Source organism: Phycodurus eques, chromosome 16 (assembly GCF_024500275.1).
Source record: "Phycodurus eques isolate BA_2022a chromosome 16, UOR_Pequ_1.1, whole genome shotgun sequence".
NCBI lineage: Eukaryota > Metazoa > Chordata > Actinopteri > Syngnathiformes > Syngnathidae > Phycodurus > Phycodurus eques.
The window spans coordinates 5,050,153-5,069,998 of NC_084540.1; the positions used below are offsets into that span (position 1 = coordinate 5,050,153).

The 19,846-nt window shown below is 41.9% G+C and overlaps 1 protein-coding gene across 3 annotated transcripts; it reads left to right on the plus strand.

Annotated features, from left to right (window-relative positions):
• Nucleotides 1-1,435: 1,435 nt before the first annotated feature.
• On the plus strand, nucleotides 1,436-18,982 carry bcl2l12 (BCL2 like 12). Of its 3 annotated transcripts, XM_061699865.1 has the most exons (9): nucleotides 1,436-1,521; nucleotides 3,008-3,164; nucleotides 6,247-6,417; nucleotides 8,772-8,976; nucleotides 13,875-14,139; nucleotides 14,435-14,542; nucleotides 16,670-16,746; nucleotides 16,969-17,232; nucleotides 17,818-18,982. In XM_061699865.1, exons 3-9 carry the CDS (start codon nucleotides 6,254-6,256, stop codon nucleotides 17,857-17,859), a joined length of 1,125 nt encoding a protein of 374 aa, XP_061555849.1. In that variant the 5' UTR covers nucleotides 1,436-1,521; nucleotides 3,008-3,164; nucleotides 6,247-6,253; the 3' UTR covers nucleotides 17,860-18,982. The 3 variants fall into 3 exon arrangements, with proteins under 3 accessions (XP_061555849.1, XP_061555850.1, XP_061555848.1); XM_061699866.1 differs by lacking the exon at nucleotides 3,008-3,164; XM_061699864.1 differs by lacking the exons at nucleotides 1,436-1,521; nucleotides 3,008-3,164 and adding an exon at nucleotides 4,414-4,598.
• Nucleotides 18,983-19,846: the final 864 nt, after the last annotated feature.

A 19,846-nucleotide genomic window follows, 5' to 3' on the forward strand; every position in this document is an offset into this window, starting at 1 on the left:
CTACGATAAAAATAACTAAATAAAATACGTGCAAGTTCAGATATCGCTGAGCAATTATCATTTAGTCTAAAACATAAATAAAATATATGTAGAATAATAAATATAATAATAAATAATATATGGTTGCACCTGTTAAATAGCACAAGGCTGGAGGCTCATCAAGCAGATTAGAAATGCAGTGAATATAAAAAGTATACACACCCCTGTTCAAATGCCTGTTTTTTGTGAATTTTGACCAATATAAATCATTTTAAAACTTGTTCCACCATTAATGTGACCGAGAATGTGTACAGCTCTACTGTTTTACTTTTGTATCTATTTGAGAGAGGAGGTGAAAATAAACTGAAAAATATTCTTGCATGTGATTGACTTGGACTTGGGGTTTAAACTTGCTGCCTTCTTGGCCAACTTTGCCCCCCCCCCCCCCCCCCCCCCCCCCCTACATACTATTTGCTCTTCAACCGTCACTTTTCTGAGGTGGCCCAAGGGGTCATTTGCAGCCTCCAATTTTGCAACATTTGCATGGGTCATACTTTTGCACTTGTCCTGCAGCAGTGGGGGCCATTTGGGGGTCATACTCTATTTTTGTGTGGCCCACATTTACTCAATATGGGCCATAACTTTGCATATGTCCTACAGCGTGGTGTCCTACCTACCGCCCGGGGGCAATTTTCGGCCCTTCACGGTGCCAATACCCCAAACTGCAAGTACCCCAACGTGGCCGGGGTGCGAGGGCCCGATTATAGCTCGTGGCAGCTCTAGTTATTCTTGTTTTGTGTCAAGTTTGAAGTCATTCTAACAATCATGATGCTCTCAGTTTGATCATCAAAGTGAAATGTTCCGAAGGATCAAGCTGCCTGCTTCAACTCACATTCCCGTCTCAACTAGGAAGGAACATCCGGTTCTACCAAAGGTTTCGGTCACAAGTTTCTTTTTTCTTGACGTTGTTTTGTGGGCAGAAAATCTTTTCGACATAAAAAGTGGCGTAAAATCCTTAATCCTTATCCGATACTTACAAACCAGGGCTCATTTTATTTGTGAAACGCTCCTCTATCCATTGATAGGTATTGGATATTTTGATATAAAGGTATTTTGAACATTTCTTTTCTACTTTTACGTGTTCAATAGTTTAATCACTGCTTCTCATTTGATCAGTTTTTTTTGTTGTTGTTATTGTTTTTACACAAGTACGATATCTGTTCTCCTGTACTTACTGTATGTACAGTGTGAGTGTACTTTAGGCACCTGTGTGTGTGTGTGTGTGTGTGTGTGTGTGTATATATATATATATATATATATATATATATATATATATATATATATATATATATAAGTGCCATGCCAACGAAATGTCAAGTGAGCCAAGGAGGACATCTAGCGGCACACAGCGGAAACTGCAAGCACTATGCAGCGTGAACCTTTTGGGACGCTCCGCCCATTCGATCAACACTTTAAATGCTTGCTCGTGTGTGGAGGCCGAAGCAAATCTCCGACCCCACTGGAAGACACCGATTCACGAAGGTACAAACGCAAAAACTGTTTCCTTCATGTTTATTGCGCCCATCCCTTTCACAGTAACGTAGACATTTAGCCAAATTCGCATGGACTTTAAAGTTTGACACCCAAGTATCACCCCGGTCGCTTGTACTCAGCACACCTTCTCGCGTGGTGCGATATAGTGCTTTAATCTAAATGAAAGGATGTCGTACACAACGTTGTATTTTAAAATCGTGTATTCGTGGAACCGCCGAGTTCGTTTAACTTCGGGTCGTTCTGAGTTCTATGTTTCGGTGGAACGTGTCAATGAAATGTGTACAGTGTTACGTTTTAAAAAAAAAAAAAAAAATTGAAAAAAAATCACGGTGACGTCATTGTGTTTTTCAATCGCTCCATGATCGAAATGGTGAACTACCGCCAAGCGTTTCACGTCTTCATTCGATTGGGATTTAGTCGATAAATATACAGCGTTTGTCAATTTAAAGCCGAAGGCAAAAATACTTACGCCTGCATGGACAAGCTCAATCAGGTTGGGAAACTCTGTGACACACAAAAGTTTGGGTTGGACAGTAATTATTGTACTCTGTATTCTAGAACAATGTCGTAGTATTACGGAATGATGAGCAATAATAATTAAGAGTGCTTATAGTCATTTACTACTATTATTACTCTACTGCTAAATTCAGTAACGCTGCTGTTTACAACTCTGGAGTTGCGTGAGACAAGTTAGTAACACAGGTACAAATGTAAACAACGAAGGAGGGGGCTGATGCATCCTGGGAATTCCCCCACGAGTCTATTTTGGCCAATTTTGACCAACCTTTCATCATGACAAAGCACATATTTTACTTTTGAAAAATCGTATGGCACACCACCAAATCATCCATTTCATCCATCCATTTTCAACACCGCTTATCCTGGTTAGGGTCGCGGGACGCTGGAGCCTATCCCAGCTGAATTCGGGCGAAAAGCGGGCTACACCCTGAACTGGTCGCCAGTCAGTCGCAGGGCACATATAGACACGGACAACCATTCGCACTCACATTCACACCGTCACTGAGTGGGAACTGAACCCACGCTGCCTGCACCAAAGTCAGGCGAGTGTGCCACTACACCATCAGCGACTACCACCAAATCAAATTGGGATAAATAATATAAAAAGTATAATCATGATGATCTCGTCGCCATTTACTCGTTAATTTTACTGACTCTTGTGTAAAACCTGGGCTTTTTTAATTGAACACAAAGTTAGTTTGCCCTAGAGGAGTGTGACATAATTGCGAACTGTAAACGGGTTGGTGAAACCCTGAACACGTCTGTAACAGTGGATGAGACAGATGCATCATCACATAGTTTTGTGTGCGTCTGTTTGTGTGTGTGTGTATGTGTATATATATTTGTATATATAGAGAGAGAGAGTGAGAGAGAGAGAGAGAGAGAGTGTATGAACGTTTGTGCTAGCTGATGCCAAGCAAATATATGCAAATATATAACAGTTTTACCTGATCAGTCCACAGTTACCGACAAATGGGATCCAAATCCATCCAGCGGGCTTGACCTGATATCCCATTGACATGATTGACAACTTTTCATCGAGGCCTACAGCCTACAGCCCGACACAAAAGATTTCATGAAAGCCTAACAGTCTCTTGACGCCTACAAGTACTGTACGTGTTAATCATTCCGTTGTTGATTGGAAAATGTTCAGATGGCGAGACGTCTCAGTATGTGATGCGTATTTGCATATTTGTTTCAAGCTTTAGGCTCATATAACATTTGTAATTTTTGTACGATAGTAGACCTATTATAAAGATAAACGATTACCAAAGGTAACAAAGCCACAAAAAAACTTGAGCAGTAAGTTGAGCACTCTCAAGTCAAGGTACCACTGTATTCTGTTGTATGAATGGCAACAGGTGAATCCATCCATTTTCTGTACCGCTTATCCTCACTAGGGTTGCGGGCGTGCTGGAGCTGATCCGAGCTATCTTCGGGCGAGAAGCAAAGTACACCTCTGAACTGGTTGCCAGCCAATCGCAGGGCACATAGAAACAAACAAACATTCGCACTCACATTCACACCTATGGGCAATTTAGAGTCTTCAATTAACCTACCACACATGTTTTTGGGATGTGGGAGGAAACAAGAGGACCCGCAGAAAACCCACACAGCCATGGGGGAGAACATGCTGGTGACCGGGATGTGGAGGGTCCGAGAGGATTTTGCACGCTATTGTCTTAGTTCTGGCAGCGTGCAAGTCCTCAAGGGTGGGTAGGGGGGACCGACAATCCTTTCAGCAGTTTTGATTGTCCGTTGCAGTTGGAGTTTGTCCTTTTTTGTAGCAGCACCAAACCAGACTGTGATGGAAGAACACAGGACTGATTCGATGACCGCTGTGTAGAACTGTCTCAGCAGCTCCCGTGGCAGGCCGTGCTTTCTCAGAAGCCACAGGAAGTACATCCTCTGCTGGGCCTTTTTGAGGACGGAGTCGGTGTTGATCGAGAGATTGTAATTCTCAGGAACTTGAAGGTCTCGACGGTTGACACAAGGCAGCTGGACAGCGTGAGGGGCAGCTGTGGCGAAGGATGCCTCCTGAAGTCCACGATCATCTCTACCGTCTTGAGCGTGTTCAGCTCCAGGTTGTGTCGCCCGCACCACAGCTCCAGCCGCTCCACTTCCTGTCGATATGCAGACTCTTCACCGTCCTTGATGAGGCCGATGACAGTGGTGTCATCTGAAAACTTCAGGAGTTTGACAGTCTGGTGCGCTGAGGTGCAGTCGTTCGTGTAGAGAGAGAAGAGCAGCGGAGAGAGGACACAACCTTGGGGCGGCCCTGTGCTGATGCTGCGTGTGGATGAGGTGGCCTCCCCCAGCCTCACCTGCTGTGTCCTGCCTGTCAGGAAGCTGTAAATCCACTGGCAGATGGCAGGTGGGACGCTGAGCTGGAGAAGCTTGGAGGAAAGGAGTTCAGGGATGATGGTGTTGAACGCTGAGCTGAAGTCCACGAACAGGATCCTCTCATAGGTCCCTGCACTGTCGAGGTGTTCTCGGATGAAGTGCAGTCCTATGTTGACTGCATCATCCGCAGACCTGTTTGCTCGGTAGGCAAACTGCACAGCTTGGGGGAGATCGTCGCTTGTAATTTGTCAGCGATTGGAATGCATGCCAGACTGATTTAAGTCGTTAGCGCTAAACTGTTTTTTCAAGTTTGCTGCATAGTTCCTCTTTGTAATGTTAATTTCTTTAGTCAGCAGGTTTCTAGCTCGATTATATAGGGCCATGTCCCCGCTTTGACATGCGTCCTCTTAGCTTGGCAAAGCTGCTTAAGTTTAGCAGTGAACCACGGCTTGTTGTTGTTGAATGTGCGAAATGACTTTGTCGGTACACACACATCTTCACAGAAACTGATATAGGATGTGACAGTGTCCGTATATTCATCCAGGCTGCCAGCTGAATTTTAAAAGACACTCCAGTCCTGTGCAGTCTAAACAGCTTTGAAGTTCCGTCTTTGCTTCATTGGTCCACTTTTTCACTGTTTTCACTGTAGGCTTCGTGCATTTAAGTTCTTGCCTGTATGTCGGTATAAAGTGAATTAAGCAGTGATCAGACGAGCCCAGTGGCGCATGAAGTTTGGCACGGTATGCGTTTTTTAGCGTAGTATAGCAGTGGTCCAAAATGTTATTTTCCCTGGTAGGACAGTCAATGTGCTACTTGTATTTAGGGAGTTCGTGGTTGAGTTTAGCTTTGTTAAAGTCCCCGAGAATAATGAGGGGTGAGTCCGGGTGTTTTTTTTTTTTCAATTTCGTGAACTTGTTCGGCGAGCATTAGCAGTGCGCCGTTCGTGTTAGCTTGAGGCGGAATATAGACGCCAGCGAGAATGAATGATGCAAACTCACGAGGCGAGTAGAATAGCTTACAGTTCAAAAACAGAAACTCCAAATGCGGGCTGCAGTGTGTGCTGAGCTCCGTGACGTTCGTACACCATTTTTCGTTGATATAGATATAGCATATTCCGCCGCCTTGTGTTTTTTTCCCCGATGATTCCATGTCGCGGTCTGCTCGGTGAAGATGGAAGCCGGGAAGCCTGGCATCTCCAACGCCTACAGTGGCAACCGCATGCCCGCTTTGAGTGGAAAGGATGGTGTATTGTCGTAGAGTTTTCAGTTCCCCTTGAAGAATGGTGTATTGCCTGAGAGTTTCAGTTCTAAGTAAGATTAACTCTGGCTTTTGAACGCCACGAGGGAATAAAGCTCTCAGAACGCAACTTTACTGTATTCCAGCATTTTGTTCTGGACAAACAAATATTTTCAGCACTATTCGAAAAACTCTAGCTAAAATTCTAGTGCAAAGATGTTAGATGATCAGAGAGTGCAGGACTCAGTTTCACGCTGGCCCATCCCTGGGTTTCACTTATCAGAGTTTGATAGGCATCAAAGGTTGTACGTGATCTGTTCCAGGACATGGGCTACCTCCATTTTGTTTAGATTTTGAAGCAATTTATTGTAAATCGGAAGTTCTATGCAAATTCAGTTATATTTTCCACTTTTCCCTAAAAAAATCTGGTCAAACTCAGTACAATACAATATCAGGTTCCAGTATGTGTTTTTGTCTTGATTCAAAATACTACCAAACCATTATTTTTATAGTTTTATTTTAATCTTGTCTTTACCTTGTCTTGTGCTTCTCGTTCAAGTATCACAGAAAGAATGTACAGTACATTTTATAATCTCCCTTTCTGTGTTAATTCAGATTGGTGATGTCTATGCCTCGCTCTTCCTCCGTGTCCTCCATCTCTCTGCTTGAGATTAAATCTGAGAGCCGTCTTGTCCTCCAAGCCTTCCTCCATCAAACTCTGTCTGTCCCGTTTGTCGAGCGGATGGGCAGAGTCGGGGGTGCCTACAGGGATCACAACAAGTACAGGTAATGTGCTTGTCACTCAGGGCTACTGATTGTACAAAGTTTGTGTTTTTCATTTGTGTCATCATAAGTGACAAAATAAAAAATGGCCACAGAATGGACGGTAATACAGTATACAAGTGCAGTGGTACCTTGATTTACAAGAGTTTTTCAAGTTGCAATCTGTCATTTGATTGATTTGTAGATTTATGGCTGTAATGGCTACATCAATCAGAGTACAACCCACGAGAAATTTTGAAAATCAGATGATGGGTTCCAGACAATCTTTTTTAGGGAACATTTATGGGTGATATTGCCGATAGAAAATCTGGTCAAAAAACGCCTTACTATCATAAAACAATATTACTTCATTCATTTTCATCATATTTCCTCAACCCTTTTGTTTCGTCTTCTACTCAGGGAACCCCTTCTCCAATTGGCTGACAAGTTTCCGTCAAAAATACCCACCACCAATAAGCTCGGACGGTCCAAAATTCAGAGGGGTTCTCCGAGTTGACGTGTCTAAATTACTGTGACGTTTCAAACAGCGTCACTTGTCTTATAAACTCAACTTAAATTACACAAATGGAACATTATTCGTAAGAAGAGCATTATTGGAAGAATAGGTCATGTACTTGAGATTTTGTTTGTTATTGAGGAATTTAGACTCATCTGAAGTGCTAATTCCCTGTTTTATTTTTGTTTTGTTTTTAGCGAATTCCACAAAGATGGTGGTGACTTGTGATCTTGCTACTCACCGAAACTAATTGGCCATGTGCCTAATATCACTCACTGGGTCATGCCCCCTTTAAAGGAACACAGTTCAGGCATGCAGCTTTTGTTGTAACTGGTTTGTCCCAACGTACAGTAGTTATGCTTTATACGTCAGGTCTTTTCTTCCCATTCTTTTTTTTTACTATATTTTATTATGTTTTGTATACAGTACAGTGTATTATGTTTTCATTTAATAAAAATGTGACATAAGATAACCTTTATGACAGTAGTAGTTTCAGCAGCAAAAGTGGATAGAGGAAAATTAGCATGCAAGGAGGACACAGAATATGTACCTATTGTCTGCATTCAAGCACATTAATATAACATACTGTACATTGCCTTATACACAGGGAAGAGAGGTTCACGCAGTGATTTTCTCATAACGAAGCCATAAATATGAAGGTTAAATTTCCAGATGACAGAAAGGAGAGAAGAAAAAAACAAATAATAATCATAAAAAAAAAATAAAAATAAAACTCAAGTCCGTTAATAAACTATCCAATGTTCCGGTTGTACAGTATGTGATTATTCTCCTATATTGCTGAAAGATTGCTATTTGTTTTGAATAAAATCTAAATTTTGCCAGATTTCCATTGAATTTAAATTTTTTACAAATTATGGTTGTATTTCTGTCATGAACGGAACAGAGGCTAGGACCCAAAAATGCAAGACTCCAAAACAAATGGACAGTTTCCAAAAAGAGAGGTTTAATAGACGGGCATAGGTCGGTGCACGGGCAGGCAATCCAAGAAGGGCAACAGTATCCAAGAACATGAGGCAAAGAGGCAAGGTCGATAATCGGAACAGGGTCAAAGTCTTACTGTGAGTCTGTGACAAGGAATGCTGGAACGTGACGACAAGGTACAACGAACTGGCAACGAGAGGGAATGAGACACAAGGTTAAATACAATAGGTAATTAGGGTGAACGAGGCACAGGTGGTGAAGATGCTCACAGGAGCAGGTGTGTGAGAAACGAGAGAGGAAGACAAAACCTGGCACACACGCACACACACACACACACACACACATGACAATTTCAAGAGAAAAAAATCTATATCTTTGACAATACCGGGTGCAAAATGGCTGCGATAACAAAAATTAAAATGATAAAAAGATATGGGCAGATCATTTCACAGATTATATCGCCTGGTAGACACTTTTTGTCACCACTCTGTGAGTTGGTATTTTCTAAAAATACTCCTCAAACTTTCAGGGATCATTTATTTTCAACAATCTGTTGAAAGTCTTAATAGGTTCTGTAAATATTTGAACAGACACAGTTAGTTTTATTTTTTTTTACAATACATCATATTTCCACAGGACTGCCCCCCATGAATCATAATGTTAGTTTATCTAGTCAAAAATATTATCGTAGCCTGCTAATAATGAACAGATGCATAAACAAACACAAATCGTACATTCCACATTTTTTTCCACTTTTGCTAACAGTTTTGCCCTTGGGGGGAGTTCTATCCTTGAGTGACAAAATATATATGGGCATCAGGTTTTGCACCATGTATAGAAATTATGGAAAGGTTTTATGGGATGTGTGTGCCATCCCAGTCATGCTGTCAATACTGTTTACACTGTTCCTCATTCACAGTGCTACGGCAGAAACGAAAGTAAAAGATGGGTGGGATTCTCAGGCCGAAGATGAAAGCTCAGCAGACGAGAAGAAGATGGGATTTAAGGACTTCCTAAAGCACCTGCCACGGCGAAATACTGCGCGCTCTTCTGTGAAAGATGGGAAAGGTTCTTTAGAAAAGGACAGCAAGCCCAGACCACCAAACCTCAGAGAGCTATCAGAGGTAAGCAAGTAATGCAAAGCCTCCAAACATCAGATGACACGCAAACAGAATGCAGAAAAAAAAAAATCTTATCAGAATCAGAATCATCTTTATTTGCCAAGTATGTCCAAAACACACAAGGAATTTGTCTCCGGTAGTTGGAGCCGCTCTAGTACAACAGACAGTCAATTTACAGAACACTTTGGAGACATAAAGACATTGACAAAAACAATTGTGCAAAAAGATGCAGAGTCCTCTAGCACTTAGAGCAGTTTGAATGACTAATATTGCAATAGTCCGGTGCAATGACCATTGTGCAAAGGGCGCCGAGACTTCAAGGAGTGTATGCGGTTTAAAGTGACGAGTAGTGCGATCATCTGGGACAATGTTTGTTGTGCAAATGTTACAGATACTCCTCAATCAGTGTGCAAATGGAGCAGATGCTACTCTGGCATGAGTGGCCAGTATATGCAAATAGTGCAGCATGGCGAGACAACTACAGTGAGTGCACGAGTAATACATAATTGGCCCCACAGAAATGTGACAACGAACTCAAGTAAAAAAAAATCCAAAATTCCAATTCTTTCGGCTTCTCCCATCTCGGGTTGCCACATTAAGTTGTTTTTCCATTTGTATGGTTCACTTTTTATGCTTGATGCCTTTCCTGAGGCAAGTGTACCATCTGTACTTGGACCCGTACTGGCTCACCCGTCGTCACGTGACCAAACCCGGAAAAGAGATTAGCTGCCGGACTCCCCGTGTATGCTGCAATAACTAGCAGAACTATGGGTTGATGACATGGTTTGAACAAAATTTAACTAAGTTCGGGTTCAAACCATCATGTCAATAGATGAGAGCGTTGTTCGGATGATATCAAACAGCATTGTTTTTAATCGAAATAGAGTTTGTATTTTTTTTAAAAATGATCTTTATGTAATGCAAGAAATATGACAGAAGTTTTTCATACTTCTTTACAACTTATTTTTTAAACTGGTATGATACTGGTAATTATGAGCAAAACTGTATTTTTAGTAATTTTGCAAATCATGGTGGGCTTGTTCACTGAAATTCCCCATTACATGGGATCCTTGGTTATAAAAGGAGTTCCGTTCCTTCACTGGTGACGTAACCTGCATTTGTATTTAAATCGGAACGTTACGCTACGCTTGCGCAGTAGTTGAATCAAACTGAAATTAAATATTTGTGTGATAAACACTTTATAAATATTTAAAACAGACAAATGAACAACAGTAAGTAAAGTGATAACTGAGCATGTCTTCTTGTGCTGTGTGATGACATTCTTATGCTGCTGCGCTAAATAGTTTGTGTGTCGTTCATAACCTCGAAACGTTGTATGTCATACCGTCATAAACTGAGGAACCTCTGTATTATAGATGCTAATATAATTGTTGATGATCAGAAATGTTTTTCACTGTAAATAGCATTGACTATTTAAGAAAATAAAGAAAAACAGCTGTAGCTTGGTGGGTTATCTTCCTCCCCAAAAAAGCATGTTGGTGTCACGATATGTAATCGTATAGTATTGGAATGGACCCAAAAGCAGACTGAGTAGAGGGAGTTGGGGAAGAATGTTTTATTAAGAAGTAGATCCAAGTTAGTATTTCCAATGTGTGAGGGTGGTCCTAAGGAGCAAGGAACTGGTAGGAGGCGGAACCGTGAGCAGGTGGAAGGGCTTGACGGCGTGGTTGAAGCGGGCAGTGAAGCGGGAGACACGGAAGCAGAGAAGAACACGAGAGGATAAGTACAAGTGCGGATGGATGGAGTGAGCTAACGGGATTCGGTTTGTAGAGGGTGGTCACTGGAGGAAAGCCAAACCATCTGACGCACCTTATATACTGGCGTGGGAGAGCGATGAAGATCCGCCAGCCACTTATTTCTTTCGGCAAACGAGCTAGGGCAGCCCAGACGTCCTTCCAAACTTGTTGGACTCTTGCTCCCTCACTGCGGGAACTGCCACCGTGTGCTCCTATTCCTTAAAAAGAGGAGGTTGGAAACCATCGCATGCCATGAAGGGGGAGATACCTGTGGCGGAGCTGGTGAGGGAGTTGAAGTAGTATTCCACCCATGGGAGAAAGGGGCTCCAGGAGGCGGGATTGCGTGCAGCCACACAGCGAAGAGCGGCCTCCAGATTTTGATTGGCCGTTGGATTATGGGTGGTATCCTGAAGACAGACTGGCTGCTGCGCCCACCACTTTACAGAACTACTTCCACACCTGGGAGGAGAACTGAGGACCTCTGTCCGATACGATGTCAATAGGGATGCCATGGAGTCTGAATACGTGGAGGACTAGCAGGTTCGTGATTTCGAAAGCAGAGAGTAATTTGGGAAGGTGTACGTAATGGACATACTTGGAGAAACGATCAATGATAGTAAGAATGATGGTGTTACCTTCAGAGTGGGGTAGGCAGGTAACAATGTCCAAGGCAATATGGGACCAAGGGCGGCTCGGGATGGGTAAGGGGCGCAGCAGAAGCTTTACCTCTGGCACAGACGGAGCAGGCTAGGGTGAACTCTCGGGTGTCTTTTACCAGGCTGGGCCACCAGAAGTGTTGTTGGATAAATTGGATGGTACGGGTGATTCCAGGATGACAGTAAGTTTGGAGTTGTGGGCCCACTGAAGTACTTCGGCGCATACAGATTTGGGCACGAAGAGCCGGTCTGGTCTTGGGATCCGGTTGATTTCTTTGAGCCGTTTTCACCACTTGTTCTATCTCCCACGTGGCAGCCCCAACAAAGCAGCAGGAGGAAGGAAGTATGGGTTCCGGTTCTACCGTTCAGACGGAGAAAGGCGACGGGAAAAGAAGGCACAGGGATGTAATTTTAGCGATTTGGGGTCCTTCTGGCAGAGAGCACCAGTGTCAGAGGCATCAACCTCCACAACAAACTGGAGGGATGGGTCAGGGTGTCGTAGGATGGGGGCACTGGTGAATAGTTCCTTCAGGCGTTCCTTGGGATGCGGCAGGGGTCCACTGGAATGGGGAGCTGTTGGAAGTGAGACTGGTGAGAGGAACGGTCACTTTGCACTTAGCTCTTTACGGGTGGGGGGAATGGGCCAGTCAATAACTGCTTGATTTTTTTGCTGGGTCCGGTTGTAATTGTCCTTTGCTTATGATGTATCCCAGGAAGTGTACAGAGGAGAGGTGGAATTCACATTTCTCAGGTTTCACAAAAAGGCGGTTCTCAAGGAGACGCTGAAGTGTATATGTTGATGGTGTTCTTCGGGAGAGCGAGAGAAGATAAGGATATCGTCTAGATAGACAAAGACGAACCGGGTCAGCATATCACAGAGGACGTCGTTCATGAAGGTTTGAAATACTGCGGGGGCGTTGGTTAACCAGAAGGGCATGACAAGATATTCAAAGTGTCCAAGGGGGGTATTGAAGGCAGTTTTCCATTCGTCCCCCTCTTTAATGCGGATGAGAAGGTAAGTGTTGCGCAGGTCCAACTTGGTAAATATCTGGTGGTGGAATGACTGGAGACGCAGTGCCCGTGGAAGGTGCTATTCTGAGTGCCGTAATCCCTTTTGCTCTAGCTGTTTCTCGGTGACGATTGTCCACCTGGATCACTAAGGAGAATAATTCTTCAAGTGAGGTGGGATCCTACCTGGCTGGAAGATCGTCCTTGTGCTGCAGTCCTTTCAAAAAAATCCCCATTAACGCTGCGTGATCCCACCCGCATTCACCCGCTAGAATCCTAAACTCAATACAATAGGAAGCCACGGAGCTAGAGACCTGAGTGAGGGCTAGGAGGCGCCGATTGGCTTCCTGCCCTTAACGGGGTGGTCAAAGACTTTAAGTTCTGCCAGAAATGATTCAAATGATGCTAGTACTAGTGACGAATTGTGCCACAGTGCGGTAGCCCATTTAGCAGCCCTTCTGCGGTTAATTATGAGAGCAGTTTTGGATTTATCAGTGGGGTAACTTAGCCGTTGAAGATCAAATACTAGTGAGCAGTTTAACAAGTATTGACCACAGGAACCTAGGTCCCCAGAGTAGGGTTTGGGAGGAGGAACGGGAAGTCCTTTGTACGGGAGGCGGGCTTGATCGGAGGCTGCGGACTCAGAAGAAATACTCACGAGAGGGTTGCTGGACAGGAAAGATACTTGTTGTGTGAGGGAGCTTAATGAGTCCATGATTTCGCGGAGAGCCTATCTTGTCTGGGGGGAGAGAGAGAGAGAGAGAGAGAGAGTGAAAGAGAGAGAGGGGAATGCGATGCACAAAGCGCTATTCAAGCTCCAGAAAAGAAACTCCAGCGCACAGATCATGACAGTTGGGTTCTTTGAAGACTAATTTGCCCATTGGTGGGAATGTGAATGATAATATGCCTAATAATTAGGAAGGGTGTGTATTTCACACAGCTTTTGATCCATGGTCAGTCAATAGTCAGTCATGTCCAAGGATATGATGAATTATTTTTTAGGGGCAGATCATTTTGTTGAGGTTTTTGTCGTCGTTTGTCATAGTTAACCGGAGATAAGAAAATACACTTAGATATATCACACCACGTAGGCCAAAACCACTTAACCCTGATTTGATTGATCAGCTCATTATTTCCATGTGGACTTTGACAACAAATTAGATGGAGCTGTCGAGAAAATTATTTATACAGTCAGAAAACCCTAAGCTTCTGTACGAGGGAATAGTTATTTGTTATTTGTTAATTATTTGTTTCACTTCGTAGTCAAAATTGTTTGTCTTCCTTTTACTTTTGTGTGACATTTTGAGCCGGAGACGATAATTAAAGGAGCATTACATTTAATATAATTTGGGAGCATGGATAATGTCATGAAAAAAGTATGATATTTTGATTATGCAATGATAAATGTGCTATTCTCATGAAATGCATGGATCAGCATTCTTACAACCTAAATGTTGACCACAAAAATATTTTCCCGCAGGAAGATATTTTGTCCCCCTCCTCTACATCCGAAGAGGATGACGGTGAAAAGAAACAGACCAAGAGACTGAACAAAAAGAAGATAAAAAAAAGGCTTTCCAAGTTTTTCAAGATAAAGGTAGAGAAGGACAAAGAAAAACAGAAAGAGAAGGAAATACTGAAGGAGAAGGAAAAGGAGAAAGAGGGACCTGGCTCTCAACCTCAGAGGCCTTCCACATTGCTATTCGACAAAACAGCTGAGCTCATACCAATCATTGTTTCCCCAAGTAAGCTCTGTAATTGCAAAAGAGAACTTAACAAACCAGCTTTGCAAACCACAACAAAATAATGAAAAGGTTGGGTGCACTGTAATGTCAGTGCCTTTATAATTTTTGGTATCGATGATCTTTTAATGCAAATGTAGATAGATATAGGTTCAATTTAAGAAGTAACAAAAAAAAGTGCACCAGCCCATTTAAATACTATTAACTACAATGGCAATTTCAACTAAATCTAAAGCTTTGAGCCAGGTTGTCTGTAAAATGACATGTAGCATACTTGTGTCGTTTCCCGGGCATATAGATCACCCTCCGGCATTCTATCAAGAAGTTGCGCAGAAGCTGGAAAAGATTGCCCATAGGTCTACCAGTACAAAGAGGCCGAGTCCCACACTCCCACAAGCTCCCTCAGGTAAGACACTTGTACACACCCATGCATATGAACCCTACAAGGAAATAACCAGCTGATTCCAATCGACTACTCAAGTCATCGAGTATGCAAGTCATCGAGTTAAAACCTGTTCCTCAGGCTTGGTCCACATTATAACACACGAGTATGTAAAGTACTGCATTTGGTCTGGCCAACTTATTAGGTTCATTATTGTTAACTGGTTACCCAGGCCTGTGTTAGGGAAGTCTTAGACCTTTTCACCATGACGTTCGGGTGGCAAAGGCTCAGGCGATCTCCTTACATGTCATTTGACCAAGGCAGAGCAATTGAGAAAACAGGCTAAATGGCGTGAATGATGATTTTTAGCCTTGTTCTTTACCGCCGTAGTTTGAATGTGTGACGTGTCAATAGAAAATAAGGTGTACGTGAGATGAAATTGCCAGGGAGACGTAACGGTGGCCGCAATTTACATTTCAATAAGTACGGTGATTCGAAAATAGACTTGGTGGAAATTCAGACGTTTAACATGATCATTGAGAGATTGGCTAATTAATACACTATTTTGTTGCTCGGATTAATTGCATTGATGTGCTCTTTTGACGGTGAAATGGTTAGCGTGCTAAATTACACAAAGACAACCCAATTCATACCTGTGAGAAAATGTTGTCCAGAAACCCATTAATGGAGGCTCGGTTCTCTGCCTCTCCCTTTAGAAGTGGCTAATCCACCTCCAGGCAGTCTTGCGATCTTCTCTTTACGAGATCCACTTGATGTAACCTCCTCACCCACTGATTCCGATGGATAATATTTCGTTCTTCTGAAGGACATCAAAAATACCTTAACCTTTTGGAGAATATCTGGCCACGCAGCCCTCAAACACAACAAGTCATCGTTTTTAATTCAGGTCAGTGGTAGTCCGGAGTCAGAACGCAACTGCCTATTGTTGAATGTTGTGGAAGTGATCATATTGATGCCTGTGAATATTCTCATTCATCCAGGTCATTTCATTCTCAGGGCATTGAATTGATTGCAATTGGACTGTTCTGGTTGTCTTAGAAGACTTTTCACCTCTCATCCGAGTAGTCGTCATCAGTTCATGCAACGCTGCTAAATTAGGAGCCTAAAACGGTGTGGAAAAACTTAAAAAGTAAATAGTAAATCAAGTTTTTTCAATCTTGTCGGTGAAAAAACACGTCGTCGGTGTGGGACTATTTTGCGGTGTCTCAGACAAACAAGACGTAAGTTATTTGCAGTCTGTGCACAACTGACGTACGTCGTGGGGAACGTCATCTAAATGCTTCAGCACAACTAATTTGATGTACACGAGGCGCATGCCGCGTTCAAGCACAGCAGCGTGTGTGGGGGGGAACACAAAAAAACCAAAAAGTCAAACGACCTGTCCATATAGCTGCGAAAGTGAGACCGTTAGAGTAAGCATGTCAATAACAGTATTTATTAAAGTAATTTAATTGCAATAAAGTAATTTAATTACAGTAAGTTAGCACCCATTATTTCTGTCATGTAATGTTGATTTGACCTAAATTTATATCAGTGGCCAATCCTTGAATGCCCCCTAGAGGTCATTGGTGTTTTAACTTTTGTCTAAAATGCCGGAGAATAATTAGACTGGCAACCAGTTCAGGGTGTACCCCGCCTCCTGCCCGAAGATGGCTGGGATGGGCTCCAGCACTCCCGCAACCCTTGTGAGGATAAGCCGTACAGAAAATGGATGGAAACAGTATACAGTACACAAGTTCATTCATTCATCTTCCGTTCCGCTTCTCCTCACTAGGGTCGCGGGAGTGCTGGAGCCCATCCCAGCCATCTTCGGGCAGGAGGCGGGGCACACCCTGAACTGGTTGCCAGTCTAATTATTCTCTCTGCAAACATGATCAAAAGTCTGGTCTCTGACCAGATGTTTAACTTAAGAAATGATGCATTGCAAAAGTGTTTAAGTGGGCCTTAACAATGAATTTATTGTTGGCGATATCTTTTGCCACTTGTGTCCTTTGTCTCCAGACATAAGGTACCTGTATTCATCAAGTCAAAGTACACATAATTTCAAACTTTAGCCAGGGTATGGATAATTTTGGACTTGCTCTGTACATGACTCTCATTGAACCTAAATTCCTTCCCTTTTTCCTCAAGTTGTGGATGACAAAGAGTTAGTGGTGCAACAGCTTGTTCAAGTGCTGTCTGCCGAGGCAGATTCTATCAACAATAAGGTAGGTAGAAATTGTATTATAATAATGTAATGTGGATTTTGGGAAAGCTGCATTTTCTGTAATTCAGCACCACATAATTCAAAATTCGGTCGATATCGGGACACAATTGATTCTTGCTGATGTGTTTCTCAGTCATGTGACTTGAGTCTCCATCTCTGCTCATCATTCTGATCTACTGGAATTTTCTCAGGATCAATCAATTTTCCCTCCGATCTTGTACAGATCCAGTTGGACCCATTTCTGCGCTCGAGTTTGTCTCGCCTGTCGTATCCGTCCTTTGCCAGGCTTCTCGACACAGTCAGTAGAACTCAGGTATCAGACGTCCCTCTCCACCTGCCGACGGCGAGCCCAACTTTACGCCGCATGGCCGTCTCCATGGAGGTGTCAAGGCGGATAGTGACAGCTACTGGTGTCCATCGCATGCAAGGGTATGCAGAGTGCTACATGGAGACATTTTCCCCCTGGTTAAAGAGTCAAGGAGGATGGGTAAGTCCTTGTTATGTCAATCATAGTATGATATATTCCATTAACAAGCCAGTGAGTATATAATCCTCCACTGTTTGCGACGGATAGTGACCGACCGAGGCTTCCTGCAAATCACCCAAAAAAAAAAACATTGAACTATTTTGAAGAGCCCTGAACTCAGCCCTATGGAACATCTGAAGGAGCTGAAACACGCAGTCTGGAAAAGTCACAATTAGTGTGCCAAAATACCTAGTGACAGGTCCGCCGTCTCATTGACATACAGAAATCATTTGATTGCCCCAAAAGATGGTACAATAAATTATAAAGTTAAAGGTACTATCAGTTAGGTCTTTCATTAGTCCATTTTTTTTAATTTGCAGTACATTTTTATTTATGATTACTTTTTTACAGTTTCAAGTCAGTGACCATTGTGGCTTTTCCTTTCTTTAACTGGGGTAGCTACAATTTTGTCTATGTGTACGGTGTACACATACACTATGTGCCATCCTCAATGGAAATCGGTTGAGTAGTTTTTACGTAATCATGTTAGTATAACGTCTGTGGTTTTGTGGTTTACTTACAATTTATATTCCGTTTCATTCTCAGGAGAATGTGGTCGATATGAAGGATCCTGTGGAATACGACTGAAGATCATTTTGTATTTATTTTTTTACCGTCAGCTGTGCCATGGAGTGTCTTGAAGACATTGTTATGATCAAGGTTATTGCTGTGAACGCGTATTTACTCATACATTGGATTGTTGCTCTGTCAAAGCAAGAATCCGATCAAGTTTGAATGAGACTGTAGATGGTTGAGGATTTATTACATATGCTCCTGCTGACAACTTAGCACACAGACTCGCAAGTTTAAAATTAAACAAACTGTTGGGAAAGTTTTTGGGGTGAGATCAAAGGTTGAGGGAATTTTCTCCTTATGATGCACACAAACTCTTTGGAACTGCATCATTTGGGCATAACACCTTCATCAAGAGCAAAATACTTAATACTACCTCCATTGAGTGTGTGGCTTTTTAAAGAGGATAGTTTCAGTTTTAGGTTCACCCTGTTGTGATTTCTACAAACACTACCAAAATTTTCATTATTTTGTTTTTTGTGTTGCTTAATGGAGGTTAGCAAAAAGGCAAATCCTTGAAATCATGCATTACTGTCCACCAAAGTTTTTGTTGTTTTCTTATTATGTTGAACTAGTCTTGAAAATGTTAAAGATATGTGTAATAAGTTATTCAATGTGTATATGTTTCTCTTCTAGGATACAATTTTATTATTACGTTGTTGCTTTGAATGGTGGTAGAACTTTCAAACTAGTGCAACAAATTCTGTTGTCCATTACAAATGGAAACCTTTTTTTAATGAATATGCTGTTTTTACAGAGTATGTATTTATAATTACAATATTGCAAAGCAGAGGGATAAGAGAAAAAGAAGCAAAATAAAATACACATACAGTATATTTATTTACAGCCTGAAGAAACAACCATCTCTTAGAACATGCAAGGGATAATAATGGAATCAGCATCAGCACTGTTGGAGGGGTACATTAGCGGAAGATTATGATGCAAGGACAGTTTACACATCAGTCCCAAAATATTTGATGGCTTGATGAACTTTTTTTTTTTTTTTTTTTATCAACTTTGTTTTTTGCACTGAATTTTGTTTTTGGAGAGGACAGGTTATGAAACATTTTTTCACTTGATTATATGAAAACACGATCTTGATCTGTAAAAAAAAAATAAAACTGTCCACTGGAAGGTATCATGTTACTGTATAATGCTTTTTGTTGCATTTCAGCTCAGATGGGGAATATCCAGGAGAGCTGATTCAGTGCAGTCAAATATGAATCACACACACACACGAAAAGAGGGAGACGCAAAATATGACACATGAGGCACGGTAACAAATTGAAAACCATCACAAAAATATAAGGCTTCATCAAATCAAACTCGGATAATTGTTTAAACAAAGCAGCCTGGAAACAGTGCAGACATCATTTCATTTCACAAATATGCCACATCTGCAACAAGGCTTATATTATGCAAATCCTTATTGTAATGACACATACAAGTTGGATAAGCAACCTTCAGGAATATAGAGATCCTTTTTTTTTTTTTTAACCTGTTACATGACAAGATAGAACTTGATGAAGAAAGCTGTCACTCAAAATGGTGAGTATTGTAAATATTTCATTGGGAGTAAAAATATTTCTCCTCCAAGCAAAAATATAGTAATTTTAGTTTGCAACAAAATAATTGCGATGTTAACGGCGAAATACACTGCATCAAATACTGAAGTGGTCTATAATACTGGTGGCCTAATCTTACAGAGGAGAAATAGCCGCACCGAAAAGAAATATATATATAATTTTACACAGGGAAAAAATTTTTCACAAGTAAACAAACATTTCCTCACAAAACAAAATGTACCAGTCTTCAGATGAGCAGTTGCTGTTGTCTCTCTCTCGAGACCAAAGTACAGCTGATCCGCGCATTTCCGCCCCCCCCCCCCTTAAAACTCTACACACAACAAAAAAAGTTAACACAAAAAAAGTTTGGGAATTATGTTAAGAATAAAAATAAACAAGAAAAACCTTTGTTCATAATTTATTCCATTTTATAATAA

Excerpts from the sequence above, each read along its gene's own strand:
- bcl2l12 (XM_061699864.1), top strand. The coding sequence starts at position 4,549 with ATGAAGTGCAGTCCTATGTTGACTGCATCATCCGCAGACCTGTTTGCT. Across the intron at positions 14,140-14,434 it reads ACCAATCATTGTTTCCCCAA|ATCACCCTCCGGCATTCTAT; the intron begins GTAAGCTCTGTA and ends CCGGGCATATAG. Across the intron at positions 16,747-16,968 it reads CAGATTCTATCAACAATAAG|ATCCAGTTGGACCCATTTCT; the intron begins GTAGGTAGAAAT and ends GATCTTGTACAG.